Source organism: Gossypium arboreum, chromosome 6 (genome assembly GCF_025698485.1).
Source record: "Gossypium arboreum isolate Shixiya-1 chromosome 6, ASM2569848v2, whole genome shotgun sequence".
In the NCBI taxonomy this organism is placed as follows: domain Eukaryota; kingdom Viridiplantae; phylum Streptophyta; class Magnoliopsida; order Malvales; family Malvaceae; genus Gossypium; species Gossypium arboreum.
The window spans coordinates 126,367,732-126,388,114 of NC_069075.1; the positions used below are offsets into that span (position 1 = coordinate 126,367,732).

At 35.5% G+C, this 20,383-nt stretch overlaps 1 protein-coding gene across 4 annotated transcripts; it reads right to left on the reverse strand.

The window, feature by feature from the left end:
- Positions 1–2,788: 2,788 nt before the first annotated feature.
- LOC108484073 (golgin candidate 1-like) lies at positions 2,789–13,200 on the reverse strand. 4 transcript variants are annotated; one of them, XM_053030123.1, is made up of 22 exons: positions 12,756–13,200; positions 11,039–11,119; positions 10,512–10,546; positions 9,789–10,412; positions 9,625–9,687; positions 9,301–9,378; positions 8,984–9,187; positions 8,423–8,479; positions 8,232–8,306; positions 8,084–8,155; positions 6,608–6,670; positions 6,403–6,501; positions 6,051–6,128; positions 5,862–5,930; positions 5,122–5,169; positions 4,939–5,034; positions 4,757–4,833; positions 3,851–3,896; positions 3,671–3,769; positions 3,541–3,585; positions 3,271–3,409; positions 2,789–3,101 (listed from the first exon to the last, which is right to left on the reverse strand). In XM_053030123.1, exons 1-21 carry the CDS (start codon positions 12,781–12,783, stop codon positions 3,338–3,340), a joined length of 2,109 nt encoding a protein of 702 aa, XP_052886083.1. In that variant the 5' UTR covers positions 12,784–13,200; the 3' UTR covers positions 2,789–3,101; positions 3,271–3,337. The 4 variants fall into 4 exon arrangements, with proteins under 4 accessions (XP_052886083.1, XP_052886082.1, XP_052886081.1 ...); XM_053030122.1 differs by having other exon boundaries at positions 5,862–6,128; positions 10,512–10,534; XM_053030121.1 differs by having other exon boundaries at positions 5,862–6,122.
- Positions 13,201–20,383: the final 7,183 nt, after the last annotated feature.

Here is a 20,383-nt window from a genome sequence, read left to right on the forward strand (position 1 = left end):
ATTAATATACTATAAACACCAAAAATAATATTAAAATAATTTTTTGACCTGGAATTTGTGGTTTCAAAACCACTATTCCGATTTAGCTAAAATTGGGCTGTTACAATATTGCACTATAATTGATGCCTCTAGTGGAAGATCTAGATAGATAAGATTGAGAGAAGACTCTATCATGTAGGACTTTGATACATTTGTGTCAAATAATGAAACCCAAAGGAGATCTATATGCCTAAGTGCGACTAAGAGGAGAGCTTAGGTAGTATCTTTTAGTTTAGGATGAGACCGAGAGGAGATTCCTAGCTAAGAGTGGCAAACAGTATAATCGTCATAGGTTTGTTAACTTAGTTAGTAATTCATGAATCATGCGACCATCATTTCAATCAATCTGCATTGTTTCTAGTAAAGAGTAAGAAAGTTAGTTTGGTATTTTTATTTGTTAATCTAGAATTACCTTAAGTCTTATTTTTTTTGGTATTACTAATAATTTCTGACTCAACTAGATTAGTAATTGTTTAACTCGTAATTAATTTGGTAAACACATTTACCAATTTGACAATCCATTGGGTTCGATCCTTGGAATACTTTGTGTGTTCTATTGTAACACATATAAATATTAGAACTGACCTGTCACACTTGCAATCAAGTTGCTTTTAAATTATTATATTTTGTGCTAATTCTCTACTCAATGTTCGTACGTCGTGGCGTAGTTAAAAATCAAGAGAAAAACCTCTAATTCTTTATTTCTTCATTTTCTCTTGTATATCTTTCTTATGTTCTTATTGTTAGATCTTTTTATCATTCTCATTTGCATTATTTGAGAGATCTTAACACTTATAACCACACACCTTTAAGAAGTCTCCATTTGTTTACATAGTTTAGTTTTGCTTGTAAAGGCTACTTGAGGTTTTTGAGGTATAAAACCTTAAGGTGATTTATAAAAGGTTATAGTTGAGCCTTATAGAAGCTAGAGGGTTATAGTTTAGCCACAAAAGCTAGTGGGAAGGTTCTATCTCAACCTTGTGAAAAAGATATGAATTGTAAATGTTATATATTATCCTTGAAAAGTATCAATTCAAGTATAGTGAATTGGGAAATCCTTGGTTGAGGTATTCCAAGGTAGTGGAGGTAGGGAATTGGGGTGAAACCACTATAAATTGAATTGTCTAAAGTTTTCTTTTTTTTCCCTTTCATTTAGAAAAAATTGTAGAAATATTTAATATACCAATTCACCCCCTTTTGGTATTTTCAGGCGTAACAATTGGTATTAGAGTTAGCTCTCCATCAAAGGTTTTACCATCGGGAGAGGCGATTCTAGGAAAAAGTACCGAGTTTGAAGATGGCACAAGCTTTCAACTCAACTAGATTAAGTGAAGGTCAATCCATTGTGAGAGCATCCTACTTCAATGGAGAAAGCTACTCTTATTGGAAGATAAGGATGAAACTTTTCATTCAAGCCAATGATTTTTATGTGTGGAGGGTTATCTCAAATGGTGATCGAAAGGTGCCCAATGATGAAGATGAGTGGGAAGATGATGACAAGAAGAAGGCTCAATTAAATGCCAAGGTCATGCACTCTTTTTTGTGCATTAAGTCCTAATGAGTACAAGAGAGTGTCCTAATGTCAAAGTGTAAGGAGATATGGAACAAGCTTGCCACCACTCATGAAGGAACAAACCAAGTCAAGGAATCCAAGATCAGTCTTCTTACACTTGACTTTGAGCTTTTTAAGATTAAGTCGGGAGAGAGCATCAAAAATTTGTTCGATAGATTCACCGACATCATCAATGGTTTGAAGGCACTTGGGAAGGCTTATTCCAATAAACAAATGATGAAGAAATTGCTCAATAGCCTACCAAAAGAATGGGAAGCAAAACTAACGACTGTTGAGGAATCCAAATATTTGGATAAGCTTTCTTTAGATGAGCTCATAAGTTCACTCATCACCTATGAGATGAAGTTGGAGCATGGTAAATTTGCTTTATAGTCCTCCATCCAAGAAGAAAGCAACAATGATGCTGATGAAGAGTAGGATAATGAAAAAATAATCATATTTGTCAAGAAGTTCAAAAGATTAATGAAAATGGACAAAGGCAAGAGACTTCAAGAAAAGAAAATAGTTTGCTACATTTGCAAAAAGTCGGGGCACAACAAGTATAATTGTCCTTTAAAGAAGAAGCAAGAGAAAAAATAAAAGCCATGGTAACTACTTGGAGTGATAGTGACTCTTCCAATGATGAGGGCTTTGACAAAATTTGTTTCTATGTCTTTTGAATAGCAGGAGGTATCATCTGGAAAAAGAGATTTGGTGATGAATCACTAAAAATATAAATGTGGAAGAATTTATTGTAAGTTTTTTGAATATTAGGTATTTTTTTGTTCTAGAAGACTGCACGAAATTTAATAATAATTTTAATTTTAGATTTAGATTTTATATAATATTTTGAAGGTTTTTTTTATAATTTTATATTTTTAATATTATTTTTATTTTCAAATGATGATGCCACAAGTCACAATTAATGACTATCACGCCATCTTGTTTTAAGACTACTACAAAAAAAAAAAAAAAATCTTGAGTATTAAGCTATGACAAAAAAAATCATAAAATCAATTTAGGATATGTTTTAGGAGGCCAAATGAGTATTTGAGTTATAAATAAAGGTCAGATTCTAATTACAAATTACAACGGTACATTTCTTTAAATAAAGGAGACTACTTGTAGAAGGATTTAAAAATAGTATGCGTATATACTCTTTATAACAATTACCGATGAGGTAAACTGAAGGTGACATTATATATGCATAGATTTAATTAGCCATGTTAATATTAGTTATCATAGTATCATATTACATACAATATCTCTTCAAAAACATTCATTTATGATGTAGAGAACAAGTAAAAGTCACTGTTTCCAAGTCACCTGTATACCAAAAGAATATTATCATTCACAGCCGAATCACTTACTTTGGATCTACAACATGCTTGCTGGCTTCTCATTTCTGTTTTTCCCACACCCATTTCCAAAACGAACTTCCAATTTATGTAAAATTGGTAGTATGTCGACAGAAAATCAACAGCTAGCAGTCAGCGGCCGCTTGATGCATCTGGATTTCAGAAATACACCAAAATCTAAATTTGCTAGTTGTAGTTCTCAATATAAAAATGCCAGTGACTGATTTTAGATGTGTGTGCATCTTCTATGGTTTCCTAATTCTCGATGTGTTCTTGGATCATTCCATGTATGCCTGCAAAAGAAAATAAGAATAAGCAAACCTTGCAGATGGTAAACCACATATTTGGAGAACCCTTGGTCGGAGCTAAGGTGCATTTTATTCCCTAATTAGGGTAAGTTGGAGTCTTTAAGACCCATAGATTCCGCGAGTTCCCTATCAGCAAAATTGTCCGCTTGTTCCTATAAACCACATTTAACTCGATGATTAGATATGTGTGATAAGGCATATTGACTTACAGTTGGAAATATAAATGGATCCCAACAATCAACTGTTCATATGTTAATTTTCCAAAAGGTCGGATAGTCAATACCTGAAGACGATGTAACAAGTACATCAAGAAGAGATGTACAAATACCTGCATATAATTTTTGTCATTGTTATTATAGAATTTAATCCATATATAACACATTTCTACAAAGAGAAGGAGAAACTGTTCTTACAAGATAGCATAGCAAGATTATTCGAGCTGCTGGATATCGCCAAAGAAATCTTATGGCCCTAACAGATACTGAATCCAGTAATTTCACAACCTTCTGTAACTGCACGAGGCAGGTTGAAACATGGGTCAGAATAAACAATGGGGATGATAAGTTGGTTTCGGGATACAAGAGGGAGAATACCTGTATGCTAGCAACAGCCATGTGACGGTGATGCAAGGGAAGAGGTCTGCAGTTTTGAAAATATCAAAAGTAACCACGTCATTAAATTAAGAGGAAGCAAATATATTCATGCAGGGGATAGGAGAGCCAATATGAATGTAGGATGGACAGGTAGCAATATCTCTTTTTGATTTCGCTTCACATCTATTTATACTCCATACCAGTACTAGGAAGAGCATATGTTAAAGCCAAAATGAATAACTCAATCACAAGAGTCAAAGCCTAAATATTTACACACAGTATTCTAATTTGAAGGCACTACAGCCAAAAAAACCAATGCAAGAACAGCAGCCAAGGTAGCAACAAAAATAAGCGCATATGGTCAGTTAATGGATGATTCAGCCCTGCAGATTCCACTCTCAAAGATTTTCTTTTCTTTTCTTTTCTTATTTCCCTTTTCTACCTTCTTACCAAAGAATGAGAATTTAGAAATTCTAGTCATAACGGTTGCATAATATTACACTTTCATCTCATTGAACTTAAGGCTGCACCATGATGCTTTCCTTATGGGCTATGTTAAAAACTGAGAGGTAAATGTCTAAGTTGCAAAGAAACCAATTCATTCCCAACATGGTGCTAACATCAGCTATACTATTTCATTCTTTCATCCAAAGGAAAGATGTATGTAAATAATCATATCAGGAGATCTAATTGAGCCCAACAGAACACCTACAACAGCTGATTGTTCTGCAGAACATACAATTTATAAGCTTCAAGTTAATCAAATATGAGTAATTTTAACAAATCATGTTTCCTCAAATGAAAACCAGTCTGAAAGGGAAGGCAACATATATTTTTTTACTTGCTAAAACTTGCAGATAAAGGGTCTAAGGATTGTAATCTAATAAAACAAAAAGCTTAACATACTCAAGTGCTTTGATTTCAGTGTCTTCCTCCCAGGACATTGATGCCCGACGAGGAACTCTACTTCTTTCTACTTCAACCTGTTGATTGTAATAGTACATCACAAGCAAAAAACAATGATATTAAATATAATTAGTTCTAACAAGACATAGACAATCAGTCCTGTAGCAGAGAAATCACTAAACCTGTGCTTCCTGAAGACGCTTTATTTCCTTCTCCAACTGGAACTCGGCTGCAGCTTTTTCACTAGCCATAGTTTCTAACTGCGTTTGCTTGTTGTACTGCATAATGGTGTAGCCCCAAGAAGTCAGCCCAAACAAATAGGTGTTACAAGAACAAGTGAAAAAGTAAACCTCAGTTTCTATTACCAAAAGGTCAGTTAATTCACGGTAGCGTTTCTCTAGCTCCATATGCTCCTGAGAGTAGGCAACGACATAAGACAATGCTTGGGTGGATTTAAAACATACAACTGAATGTACCATGACGAAATATACTTTAAAAACTTGCATAAATAAAACAACTGAACTAGATTCTATTACGTTTTCAGAGTAGCAAGAACACTTAAGACCTCAGATGTCAACAACAGTAACTCAGTGCCACAGGTTCTAGTTTGGTGATTCTCAATTTCTAATATGACTTCAGTGTGGGGCATGGCATGGATGTTTTCTACAGCTAAAGTTTGTGGCAAAACCGGCCCCATACAGTCAAGTACATTTCAGGACATGAGTACATGACAACTTTAAGGGAAAAGCCAACAAAATCAAGTTATGAATACAGCAAGGACAGATTGTTCCCTAGTCATCTGTGATACACAAAAAGATCTGACAACTTTGAGGAGTTGGTTGAACCCAAACATTCAAGAGAACAAAGTCATGTAACTTGGCAGTTGATATGCAGCTAGATAAAGAAGACAAGCAATAAAAGTTAAGGCTCCATGACTACTAAGTTCAGCAGTCACGACTCACGACAATAAACACTTAGAGTTTATATACAGCAACCATACAATCAAAAAAGCTATATTTCATTTCTGACTAGAATATTCTGACCGAAGTGTATGCATATATATGTTTGAAGTAAGAAAAACAGAAGAATAAATTTGAACTGTTACCTGTCGAGAATAATGCTCAGCATCCCTCTTCATGGCAGCCATTTCAACCCTCATTTTCTGCAGTTCAGCCTGCAGCCAGGAAAAGTGGTCAAAGAAAACAAATCCAAAAATCAGCCAGCAAAGAAACCAGAATAATCTTACTATAATTGTACAATATAGAAAAGAGGAAAACATTTTTTTGATACTTGCCTCTAACAAAGAGAGCTTGCTCTCAGCATCTCTTTGACCTCTGCGTGCACGCTCTACTTCCTCCTGCCATGCCTGCATCTAATAAAACCATCTTTAAGTCATCATTTTCTCAATTACTACAGTTGATGCAACAGCTAAAGGCCACATATTATGCCTGTAAGTAGATTTTAAATGGATTTTGAACTTTTGAACTTCAGAATGTTCTTAATGACATAGAATCCATGTCCCAGTAGACAACATTATGCATATCCCATAAGTAGGTGCTTTTTATTGCTAGGCTCTGGCTGTATGGAAATGGTCCAGTGACATTTCCAAGATAGAATTGAGACAGTTATATCTTCAACATACGTACCTGAACCATTTGATTTGCCTCTTCTGGGGACTTCTTTTGTCCACGACGAGCTCGAGCTTCCAAATTTTGCAATTCTTGATTTAGAGAAGCATATTCAACCTGACATAATATCAGGTAAATATTAAGAGGCTTTTCACTTCATATTTTGCTCAGTCAAAGAGGTAAACTTTCATATAAAGCATTGCTACCAGTTTGTTTTATATACCTCACGAAGTGCTAGCTTCTGCTCAAACTCTGCAGCTTTTGTTGTCCTCTCATCTGCAACCCTCTGAATAGCGAAACAAGCAACAATTTACAATGCTTGTTGGAAATATATAGAGGGCCAAATGATCAATGGACACCTGTGCTGAACAAGGAAAGGGCACCAGCTTTGCTAAAAAAGTAGCAGTATTTTGAGCTCCAAACTGTAAATGGCATATTAACTACAGGACAGACTGTTGGTTTTTTATTTTTTATTCTTTTTTTAAATTAATGGAAAATAAATTAAACTAAGCTATGACACCATAATGGTGGAACTAATTGCAGTATCCTCATAAATAGCGCAATTGTAAACAAATGCAGCAACAATGAAGGATAGCTTAAAGACAACAATCAACATAAAACTACTATATTGGTAAATATGAATCTGAAAATGAGACGTCGAAATGCCTTTCAGATTAGTTAACCACTATCCTGATTAAAAATTTCATGTAATTGCCCTTTTTTCATCACTTCAGTATTTGAAACTCATGCAGATCATTAAAAACTGGTTTCCATGTTTTCTCGGAGAAAGAGTCGTGGTAAATAAGATTGTGAAGATATTACCAGGTAACAGATCTTAGAAACACCAGAATCCAAGAATTCAGAGTGCCAACATCCAATGAACCATTTGAAAATAAATAATGGTGAAACTAATTGCAGTATCCTCGTAAATAGCGCAATTGTAAACAAGTGCAGCAACAATGAAGGATAGCTTAAAGACAACAGTCAACATAAAACTACTATATTAGTAAATATGAAGCTGAAAATAAGATGTCGAAATGCCTTTGAGATTAGTTAACCACTATCCTGATTAAAAATTTCATGTAATTGCCCTTTTTTCGTCACTTCAGTATTTGAAACTCATGCAGATCATTAAAAACTGGTTTCCATGTTTTCTCAGAGAAAGAGTTGTGGTAAATAAGATTGTGAAGATATACCAGGTAACAGATCTTAGAAACACCAGAATCCAAGAATTCAGAGTGCAAACATCCAATGAACCATTTGAATAACATATTTGTCCATTATATGGCAACTTCTGTAGCACAATTCCAAACTAATACCAAAAAAAAAACATATTTGTCTTAACAACCTTGCATTGCCAAGATTATAAGTGCCAAAAGTGATTAAAAATGCAAATATGTTTGCAAATGAAATTTCCTGGATAATGATATTTACAAATCCAAAGTTGACAGATGTTCACCAAACAGATATTAAATGTAAAATTTCTACCACATCAAGGCATTTACTTGAAACAACTGACATCCACTTGAAAAAAGAATGAGGAAGAGACTAATCCTGAAAGGCCAATATTACATTCAACTCAAAGTTTTTTTGAATATGCAATACTAGGTTACCCAATTATCAAGCCAAACGATAATATTACGCATGCAAATTAGGTGATGATTTGCCATGAATCAGAAACAAAGAATCCTTACATTACCTGGATCCTAGCTAGAGCCGTGGATGCCTCAACCGCTTGATGTTCCAACTCCACTTCCCTTTCCATTGCAGCCTGTTCCAAAAATTAGAGATTATTTGAGTGCAAGATAACAACAAAATGTATATAAATTGATGTTCCAAATATGGACCATTTTAGTAGCATTATGTGCTGCACGTTCTTCTTCTGCTCTCCTTTCTGCAGAAGCCAGCTCCTCACGTAGGGCCTAACAGAGAAGTAAACAAATAGATCAACAAGATCATAATGATATAATTGCTTATATGCATTTTTTGTGTGTGAATACACATGCACGTGCAAGCAAGAAAGAACTAATTAGTTTACCTGCAGCATCCTTGTCTCTGTCAATTCCCTGTTTCTCATAACAGACTCCATGCTTGCCTGATGGTGTACGATAAAAAGTATTAACAAACTTCTTATGATCAAATGGCACAAGTCGAGAGCACATACTGACTGCTAGTTGACAGAGAGACAATGTCTAACGTTGAGGCCAAGTAAAGGAGCAATTAGCAAGCAGGAGAGAAATACAGAAGCAGACATGCATTTTACAATTTGCTTAAAGGCTAACAGGAATTCATGAATGGGCTGATCCTTTGGTTCTTTATCAGAAGAAAAGCATGGCTAACATAAGTATTTGGTAGGATCAATATCTTTCTATTTAGCTTCTAAAGCTATTAATAGTTAGATATACAGAATCCAGGGTGATAAAAAGTATGGCTTTTAAGCTAAACCATATAAATCCACCCACTGAATCAAAGAATTCCAAGACCCTAAATATATTTCATTTCATGCAACTTGAAAATTGCCACAATTCTATGAGCCACTAAACAGAGACCACATTTTATGTAAGATAGTGCTCGGAAAACTAGGGGGTTAGAGTTAAACCTGAAGTGATGCCAGATTCCCTTCAGATAAAGCAGCTTGTTTCTTAAGCGCATCCATAGAGTTGACAAGCACCTCAATCTCAGAGTTCTTTGCTGCCAAAGCCTCAACCATATTTGCCTCTACCTTTGTTACTTCACTCTTACATAAAAATAAATCTTTCTGTAGTTGTTTTATGTGAGCCTCATAAGATTTACTCAGCTCTCTCTGTAAGCGGAGCAATTTAGTATTAAAACAATACTCCTTAAATTGCATCCAGAACAAGTGTGACTAAACCTTGAAAATATATCTAAAAGGAGAAAAAAGATAGATTGATGTACCTCAGCAATTAGAAGCTCCTCAAGCTGTGCATTCTCAGATTTGTATTCTTGAAGACGAGATGAAAGTCCAGCACAAACCTGTGAAACAGTGTACAAAATTTGTTAGAAATTCCAAATTGAAGAAAGAAAAAAAAATGCGAGAGAGTAGAAACAGCAAAATGTCTAATCTGTGAGCGATTACTTAGGAGACACTATGTCATTTATCATCCTACTGCCACATCCCTTAAGTACAGATTCTGAACTCATCTTTTCTAAAGTAGCAAATAATAAAACTTAGTCCCAATATCTCTGAGAAAGAAAAACCAGTAAATTCAGAGAGCTTACCCGAGCCAGTCTTGCCTCTTTCGATTGACCTGTGGAATTGGTGGTTTTAAGCAATCCTTGAGCCTGAACAAAAACTAAAGAAATAGTGAATAAAGCTTTTAAATTGGAGGCATGAGAAGATTTGAGGACATGAGCTACAATTTCAGATCGAATATATTTGTCACCTCCTCAAGGTGGTCCTGAACTGGAGGAGTGTCAGCATTTTGTTCTCGTGGCTTCTTCTGATTCACAGGAGTTCCAACTTTAATATCATCTTCTTTTAATTGAGCTTCAATGTTAACAGGAGAATCAGCAAATAAAGGTTGTGACCTCTCTTGGTCAGTCTTTGAAATAACATCTGCATTTTGGGATTCAATATTTTGGCAACCATCAGCTAAATGATCTTCACTAGCAACCTGAATATCTTTGGCAGCTAATGGTGAAGAAGGGTGCTCCACAAGAACATTAGAGGCATGCTCATTGAGAAGCTTGCCATTTGAAGTTGACAAAGAAGCTTCTGTGTTGCTAACAGTTGCAGAGACTTCTTCCTGATCAGTATCATGTTTAACCACATTGGTATCCAATGGCTCAGGTGAAGGAAATCCAGGATTATCTTTCTCACTGTTGCTATACAACTCGCTACTTATTTGGACCATAGATGTAGCACTAGGGTTTCCCTCATTTTTAGAAGAAAGAGTACCCTTATCTTTATATAGTGTTACCTCTGATTGTAATACTTCTGAACTTGTTTCTTCACGTACAGCATCACTAGTTTTGGGAGATTTAGTTGTGGGAAGTTTTTTCTGAGCCTGCAAAGAAGAAAAACAACCAATTAAAATTTTTTTATGAACATATTTGCTTTAAATGAGTACACTTAGAACTAATTTAAGCTTGTATGTTTCTAATACCTTTTTCCTTGTCTTTGTCTTTTCTGCTGAAGAACCTTGCACATTAGAAGCATTGCAATTAAAAGGGGGAAGATATGTGTGTGTGCGTGTGCATGTGTGTCTGAGAAACAGAAGAATGAGAGGAGCCAGAGAGAGACAGAAAACAGATATTGTGATTCAGAAAACAAGAAGGCAGAATTATTAGTTATTATAATAAAACTCAAACAGAATTTAAATGAAGTTAAGATTTTACTTTTCTACTCAGAGTTCAAGCTGATATTATAGTTTAATTTCCACCTTGGTTGTAAATCAATCTTAGGATGATATTAAAAGGAATATCTATATGTTGATTTTCTAAGCAAATGATCCCCATAGAAGATGGACATTTGTATTAATAGACAAACAGACTTTTTAAACTTTAGTCTCTCCATTGGACAAACACACTGTTGATATAACCATGAATAAGAAATTGCTAGTGCAAAGACACCAAACCACATTTTTCACATTGATTTATGCATGCAAATAACCCCTTGATTTGGAACCCTTACCTTGTGGCTGAGAATCTGATTGCTCTTCTGACAGTTCACTAGCAACCAGCTTTGCTCTTCGATCTACAACTTCAAATAAATCTGGTCCAAAATAGTAATTTACCTTCAATTGTCATGAATCAATAAAAAGGAAATCTGATTGCTATTTTCACTGATGGGTGGCCAGCATTGCCTAGATTAACAATTAAGATATCAAACAATAAGGTGAAGAAGAACTTGATACTTACAGACTCTCCAAAACTGCTAAAGGTTGAGATCATATGAATTTTAACCTTTGCATACCATTATATAGGCACGTTTATCCAGAATATTTAAATAAAAGAAAGGATGAAAAAACATTACAGCAATCTATGAAAAACCAATATGCAGCAACAAATAGATGAAAAGGATTGAGTAACCCACTGCCAATCAACCAATGCAGCTATTTTTTAATATCAGCTCTCTAGATCAGGCCTCAAGATTCAAACAAAACACAATAGTTTTTGTTTGAAATATTATTTTTCTATGGAGCAGAGAATATTCAGACTTCCAAGTGACAGTGAAAATTTCAAAAACTCTAACATGGATCCAAAATAACATCCCCTAGAAAAAAATTTAAAACTATATCAAGAGCTACAAAACCTACCCCTAATATAGAACCCAAACATTCACAATATCTGAAGCTCTCAGATACAGGTCAACTTATTCTATACAACAGATCAAAATTTCTTATCTAATTTTCTCAACTCTGTGTAATGGCCACGATAAAATGGCAAACAAAACACAATAGTTTTTGTTTGAAATATTATTTTTCTATGGAGCAGAGAATATTCAGACTTCCAAGTGACAGTGAAAATTTCAAAAACTCTAACATGGATCCAAAATAACATTCCCTAGAAAAAAATTTAAAACTATATCAAGAGCTACAAAACCTACCCCTAATATAGAACCCAAACATTCACAATATCTGAAGCTCTCAGATACAGGTCGACTTATTCTATACAACAGATCAAAATTTCTTATCTAATTTTCTCAACTCTGTGTAATGGCCACGATAAAATGGAAAACAAACCACATGTTTTTTACTCGTACTCATAACAAGAAACAACCAAAAAAGAAGCAGAAAACGATAATAATTTTAATACTCCTACCACAATGTCAATTTCATCCAGCAAAGCTTTTGCTAATACATGTTTGCTTAAGCTAACCAAATAATAGCCATTGAACTCAAGCTTACCCTTAATAGATCCCTGGCATTGGCATTACCAAGAGTAGCCAATAATAAAGAAAAACTAGAATCCTTTAGACAATCCAAAATCTAATAAAAGCAAATCCCTTGCAAATAGTAATTCTAAATTTCCTCGAACAGATAAACATGCCAGTCTTAACAACATTACTAGAGTAAGCTTAACCGCTTTTTCACTATTTACTTCAAACTATGTTAATTGCCAAACACGAAATCAGATGTGGATCTCATAACAAAATAACTACAATCTTCTTGCTCTTAGTTTATACCCAGCTAATCACCAGGAGATACAAAGTAATTTCAAAAGTTAACAAATAAAATTATACTAAGCAACCTAATCCATTAAAAACTCACGTTTAATCCCACGACATTATGATTTAATGGTTCAAAGTTTTAGATCAGACGTTCAAATTCAATTAAAGTTTTAAAAATGAAAAATTAAAACAACAAATGAAATGTAGATTGGAACAAATTGGAGGAGAAGAGTCACACCTTCGGCGACTTTGAACCACGAAGCCATTAGTTATGAATGAAATCGTGCACTACAGATGGATCCACGGAGCGTCCATGCACCGGCAAATAAGATTATGAGAAGGCGCCGGTACGATTTGGCTAGCAATAATGAAATGGTAACGAACTCGTTTCTCTGCTAAGATCAAGACCGCGGGGGGCTCTTAACAAACTGAAAATATTATTCGAAATTTTGGATTGCATTCCAGATTGCTTAGATGAAAAAAAAAAAAAACTTATATATAACTTTTAATATTACATGATTAAAAATAAATAAATTCGATAATAAAAATAAATTTTAGCATTTGAAATAAAAAATAAACCTGCTAACTAAAAATTTGTCCTTTCAGTTTACTTTCAAATTGAGAATGCTACTTTAATTACAGATCAAGTTATTGACTAACATTTAGTTCGGTTAGCATCAGCAACGGCCTAGTAATATTTAATATTTATATAATATTAATATTAAGTATTATTATAGTCTTTACTTGGGCTTTACATAAAATGATAAATTGCATCAATACTCCCCAATTATGTATAATTTTGTTTTGGTCAATCAACTAGAAAAGTTATAAATTAGTCATCAATATCTTTAAGCGACTGTCAAAATTTTACGTGTATAATAATAAATTTAGTCATCAATATTTATATTTTTATTAATTTGATCTTGATTTTATTTAAAATTATACAAGAATCAAAATTATCATGTCAACATTTAGAAATTTAATAAATTAAAATAATAATATATGTAAAAATATTAAAAGAATTACAAATATTTCAAATTCAAGTTTTATCTTCTTTTCTTTCTTATTCTATTTTTATGTCTTCCTTCATAAAATTAAACAATGCCTTTTTCTTTTATTTTTCAGTTCTTTCACAACAAACACCAAATCAAACTTTCAATTGACAAAATGATACAGGGTAATTTCAGAGGTAGAAGAATTAGAAAATAAGAAGATAAGAGTGAGAGAAGAAAGAGAAAATTAACAGAATTTGTGATGAGAAGAATACTCCTGTCCCTTCTCACATTTCATTCCTCTATATAACAGAATTCATTTTCTCCTCTGCAACATCCCAGCAGATTGACATCTAACAAAAATAACAAAATACTAGTATTAAGCCTGTTACTAAATAAGTCCAGCCAATAACATATAAAGTTTTAATTCAATCAAACTTATTTCTCTGCATCAATACTCGCTTGGTTGAAGAATCCTTGTCTCAAGGATTAAAATCTAGATATTGTTACCATAGCTCCCAAGTTGGAAAGAATTGAACCATGGAACTAGTACTTCAGTGGCTACATGGTCTCCCTTTCTAATCATCCTCCTGTCAAGTAGTTTAATCATCCTCCTGTATTGTAATTGGTTCCTAAGGGATGGTCCCATCATTAGCCATCAACGGTAATTGGGGCTGAGTAGGGGCTGCTCCCACATATTTTTTGAGCTGAGAAACATGAAACGTAGTGAACTTTCGAGCCAAGGGTAGGTTCAGTTTATAAGCCACATTACCATTTTTTTTCCAGGATGAGGAAGGGACCAAAGTACTTGGCTGCTAATTTCATATATGGTTGGTTGACTGTGGATTGTTTCCTGTAAGGTTGGAGCTTTAGGTAAACCCAATCTCCGACTTTGAACTCTCTATCAGATCTTCTTTTGTTAGCTAAAGTCCACATTCTGTTTTGAGATCTTGTGAGGTAAATTTGCAGCATTTTAATGGCAACTTCTCGTGCCTACAAACTCCTATTCACAGCATGAACCTTTGATTTCCCGGGAAGGTAAGGTAGGTGTAAGGGTGGTGGCTGGCCATACACACGCTTCATAGGAGTGGTGTTGATGGATAAGTGGTGTGATTTATTGTACCACCTTTCAGCCAAGCGAAGCCAAAGGCTCCAGTCTTTTAGTTTCTCACCTGTCATGCACTGAAGGTAAGTCTCAAGACTTCTGTTGACCACTTCTGTCTAGCTATCCGTTTGGGGGTGGCAAGAAGTGGAAAACTTAAGTGTAGTGTTGAATCGTTTGAAAAGCTCCCTCCAGAATTCACTCATAAAAATTTTGTTTCTATCCAAAACAATAATAATAGGAAGACCATGGAGCTTTACAATTTGATCCATAAATAGCTGGAAAACTATAATGGCAGTAAAAGAGTGCTTTAAGGTAGCAAAATGGGCTTACTTTGATAACCTTTCAACAACCACCAGTATAACATAGTCCCCATTGGATTTAGGAAGACCTTCTATAAAATCTAAGCTGATGTCAGTCCAAATTCTGTCAGAGATTGGGAGAGTTTGCAGCATACCAGGATAAGCAGCATTGTAATATTTCTGCTTTTGACAAATTGGACAAGCTCTAGCCCATTTTTTGATGTCTTTGCTCATTCCTTCCAGTAAACAACAGCGGACTACTGTAGCAGAGCACCAAAATGACCCCCTGTAGGGCTGTCATAGAAGCAGCTAATTAATTCCTCCCGAATTTGAGAATCATGACCCACAACCAACTTTCCCTTCCTTATAAGTTAATTGTTCATCCACGTATATTTTGAACCCTTAGTCGGATGTTTCAGCAATTCGGAAATTTTGTGTTGTAGCCTTGCATCATCTTTCCGAGTTGCTTGAATTTTTTTGTAAAATTGTGGTAGAGATGGCTGAAATAGCTAAAAGTTAGGTTGTTCTTCTATAGGTCTTCTAGAGAATAAGTCAACCACCGTGTTCGTAGATCCTTTTTTATAGCATAGCTCATAATCATGCCCTAGCATTTTACCAATCTACATTTGTCGCGTTGGGGTCACCGCATGTTTATCCAGTAAAAATTCCAAACTTTGATAGTGAGTCTTAATTTTAAAATGTCTACCAACCAAATATGAGTTCCACCTCTTGATTGCCATTAGGATTGCCAACATCACTTTTTCATATATGGAAAGGGCCCGATGCCTTGGTGAAAGAGCTTTTTCTGAAAAAAAGCCAAAGGCCGACCCATAAATATAATACTCCTCCTGCTCCCAATCCACATGCATCTATTTCAATGGTTAATTCATCCGAGAAATTTGGTAATGCTAAAACCGGTGCTTGGTGATGGCCTCTTTTAAGGGACTGAAATGCAGAAGTAGCTTGTTCGTTTCAATTCCACCCATCCATTTTCAGAAGGTCAGTTAATGGTTTTACAATAAGACCATATCCCTTGATGAATCTCCTATAATAACTAGCAAGCCCAAGGAATCCCCCGAGTTCCTTAACAGTCTTCGGGTTAGGCCACTCAAGGACACATTTCACATTGTTGTAATTCATAGCTACTCATTTTCTACTAATGATGTGACACCCCTAATGTGACCCTAGTCGGAGAGTGGTTTCGAGACCACAAAACCGAGTCACAAGAATAATTAGGTGTTATATTCTGTGCTTATTGTATGTGGAATTTGTAGGCGTAAATATTTCGTGCCTTGATTTTATTAATTAGGTGCTAATTCATAAGAAAGGACCCATGTGTTAGGACTTGAAAATGTGATAGGTGAATTTTTAAGTGGCCAACTAATGCATGAAGTAAAGACATGAGGGATTTGCATGTCAATTTAGCCAACTATAGGAAGTGGCCGGCCATGGTAATGAAGATGGGCAAAAGAAAACATGTCTTGAACATGTTTTGCTAATGGTGGATGTTAGAAATAATAAAATAAAGAGCATGGGCAAAGGGAACATGTTTCAAACATGTCTAGTTAATGGATCATGTTAGAAAGAATAAAGAAATGGAGAAAAAAGGGGAAATGATGAACAAAAAAAAAAAAGTGTGGATGCCCCCCCTTGTTACCGTGAGTTGAGGAAAAGAAAGGAGAAAAATTTTGTTGTTCATCCTTTCTCATTTTGTTACAATTGCCATGACTTGAGAAGAAGAAAAAAAAGTGTTCATGTTTTCTTTCTTTTGCTATTGCGAAATTAGAGGAAGGGAAGAAGGGAGATTCGCCAAGGTGGTCTTCTAGATCAAGGTATGTTCAAGGGTACCTTTGGATGTATATACAACCTTTAGGTGATGAGCCTAAATTTTATCTATTTCATGGTTGGGTTTGGGGTTGATGGAGAGTTAGAATTGGCTAAGGAGCCTAACAAAAACATTTTGGTTGATACCTTGATGCCATTATCATGCTAAGTTGAATGGTGGATGCACTCTTGGTAAGGTCAAGGAAGTTGAGATTTCTTGTGTGTGTCTAGGCAAAATGCCGAATGATTTAGTGTTGGAGATAGGAGCTTACTTAGAATGATAAATTCTTCTCCTATGATTATTTTTCTTGCATGTTAAATGGCTCCTACTTAGCCATGCAAAATTTGTAATTTGTATGGATGATTGGAGCATTCGGCTAGGGTATAAATGAAGGGATTTTGGTTGTTTCATCTAAGTATGGATGATGAATGTGCTATGGAAAGAAATCGGTCTTCCTATGAATATGATTCGTGAATGTTTATATTAGTAAAATAATTTATGTTCAAACACTTGAGGATTCGGCATTGTCCATGACTATTGTGTTTAGGAGGTGATTTTGATTATTTGAATATTGGAAAGTAAGAATAGGTGTGATCGGTCATGGGAATTTGAGATGTTGTACATTAGAATTGAAAATACTTGAGACTAGGTTACCTTAATAGTGATAATACATTCGCCTTGATGCATTAATTGAATGTTGGCTAAGGTTTTGATATTTTGAACAAGGATAGTTGTGAATGGAGTGAAAACCATTAAATTATACACATAAGTATCCAGCAAGAAATTTAACTACTAAATGTATTTATACTAGGAGATCAAGACATCAAAGGGAGAATCAAACAAAGGCAAAGCAAAGATAATCGAGTAGTCGATTGGAAATCGTTTCATCAATATAAGGTAAGTCATTAAGCATATATTTGGTATTGTTTTAAATGATCATAATATCTATGCAATTGTGTTTAATGAGATGATATGTAAATGAAAATGTATGTGTATGGAATGATGACATTGTTGAATGTAAAAGAAATAGTGAAATGTGTAGAAAGTTGCTTTCGGCACTAAGTGTGTGGGCAATACGTGTGTACGGTGACGAGATTGGCACTAAGTGTGCATGCTGGAAATATATGGCACTAAGTGTGCATGCTGGAAATATATGGCACTAAGTGTGCATGCTGGAAATATCTGACCTTTGGGTGTGCGAGCTCGAAGGGTATGGCACTATGTGTGCGGGCTTAAATCACATGGCACTAAGTGTGCGAAATCGAGTATTAAGCACTGTGTGTGCGTACTCTATATATATATATCTCCGATCGAACAATTATATGGAGGGTGTGTCTTCATCGAGTGGAGTATGGACAGCGGAAAGAGTAAGTACCTTGAGTTCGTGGCTAATAGATACTATGTTCATGCTCGGGGTTGAGTCGGTAAGTTTTAAATCTATGTGATGATTTCAATTGCATGATTGTTGCGGAAATGAAATGATGAATGGAAATTGCTTCAAATATCCTATTGAATAGTATATGAAATGTAAATGTATGACTTGGTATGACATTGATCCGAAAGGTCTAAGGAACTATGGTAGTTCGGTATGGCTGGAACACTGGGCCTTGTTTCATTATTTCATTTTATGATAATTTTAGTAACGGATGGTTGTGAAATGCTTATGACTTCTGAGTTATAAACTCACTCGGTGTTTTCTTGTCACCCATTTTAGGTCTCTTGGACTCGTATCGTTTATGCGTGCTCGGAACCGTCGTTGAAGTCATCACACCGGCTGGAAATCTTTTGGTATTGTCTTCGTAGTTGAACTAGGAGAACATTTGGCATGTATAGGCTATTTTGTTTTGTTGAATCTCGGGTTGTAAACTTTAAGCCATGCGAAAATGGCCTATGTGGTCGGTTGAGTGTGAATCTAAAACCTATAGGCACGAGCCTTAGAAACCTTAATTTTGATAAGGTGGCCATAGTTTGTATTATGTATGATGAAATAGTTGGCCATGGACGAATTATGAAATAGTCATTGTTTGCTTTAGTACCAGATGCTGCCAGCAGCAGTGAGGTGAGATGGAAAAATCACTAAAAATAGTAGAAGTAGAATTAAATAGTGAATAAATTATGAAATTTAACCTTGATGAATCTATTTTCATATGGACGAAACGAAACGACCGTATGAGCTGTATTTTAAGAGATATTCAGGTTTTCGCGAAACAGGGCCAGAACGGTTTCTGGATCCCCTTCTCCGACTTTGAAAATTCACTATAAATTAACCAGAGAGAATTAGAAGTCATTCTCTATATGTGCAGATTCCCTTGCGAGTCTAGTTTCTCTAGAAACAAATAGCATAAGTGTTGGAGCCCTGTACAGGAAGATATCCAAGTCGTAGTGCACAAAGGTCAGTGTAGTCGAACCCTGAAATAGGGGAGACTTTAACTAATAAACTGTACTAATTGGCCCGACCAAAAATTCTAGAAAAAAATGTGTAGATGGGATTATGAGTCTAGTTTCAGGGAAAATTGACAGAACTCATTTTCGAGTTCTGGAACTCGAGATATGATTTTTAAGGTGATAGTGATGCAGTTAGCTAGCCTGCCTGGAACAGAAATTAAATAATTCCAAGAGAGAAATAAGAGAAGTAAGCCCGGTAACACCACGTGGTCAAATCCGGTGACGGTCACGGGTTTGGGGTGTTAATTTAATTGGTATCAGAGCTATGGTTTAGTCGGTTCTAGGACTACCATAGCGCGTGTGAGTCTAGCTAGACATGCCAAATTGTTAGTGCTTAATAATGTGATGACTTCTGACGGTTGAAATTTTTGTTTTGATTAACAAATGGAACCGGGGTAGAGAGACCCTTGGCGGATGACGTTGAAAGTGTAGCGGCTGCTCCGCGCAAGGGACGCTGCTGTTGAGCCTCGGTCATCCGCGAATAATCAAAATGAAGGGCGAAACAAGCCTTCTTCACCATGATGAATGAGTGGGTCGCATAATATGCCCGAACCAATCCGGCTGTCCAACCATTCCCGAATTTAAATATCGCACCCCAAGAGCCCGCAATGCCTCCGATTCTCGATCTGTGAGGCTGAGTAAACCACTGTAGACCTGATTAGGAAGCGAAATTTGAGGAGTTCAAGGCCATAGTTCTTGATGATGCCGAAAAGGCCGAGTTACGCTCGATAACACCATTCGAGTGTTAGATGAACTGTCATGCACACCCGATGAATGTCTTAAATGTGCTATATCCTTGTTGCGAGGCTCGACTTACTATTGGTGGAGGACTTTAATTTCCATAGTCCCAAACGAGCGAGTTACTTGGGATTTCTTTCAATCGAATTTGAAAGAAATACATTAGTCAACAGTTCATCGATCGAAGCGTAAGGAATTCTTGAAACTCAAGCAAGGCCGTATGTGAGATCTGAATCTGAACATGAGTTCGTAAGACTTAGTCGGTATGCCCGAGAGTGTGTGGTGATGAGGTTGCTATGTGCAAAAGATTTGAAGAAGGATTGAATGAAGAGTTAAAGCTACTACTGGGTATTTTGGAGATAAAGGAGTTCGTAACACTAGTCGAACGAGCACGCAAAGCGGAAGAACTTGGAAAGGAGAAGAAGAAGGTTGAATTTGAAGCAAGAGATTATCGTAAAAGAT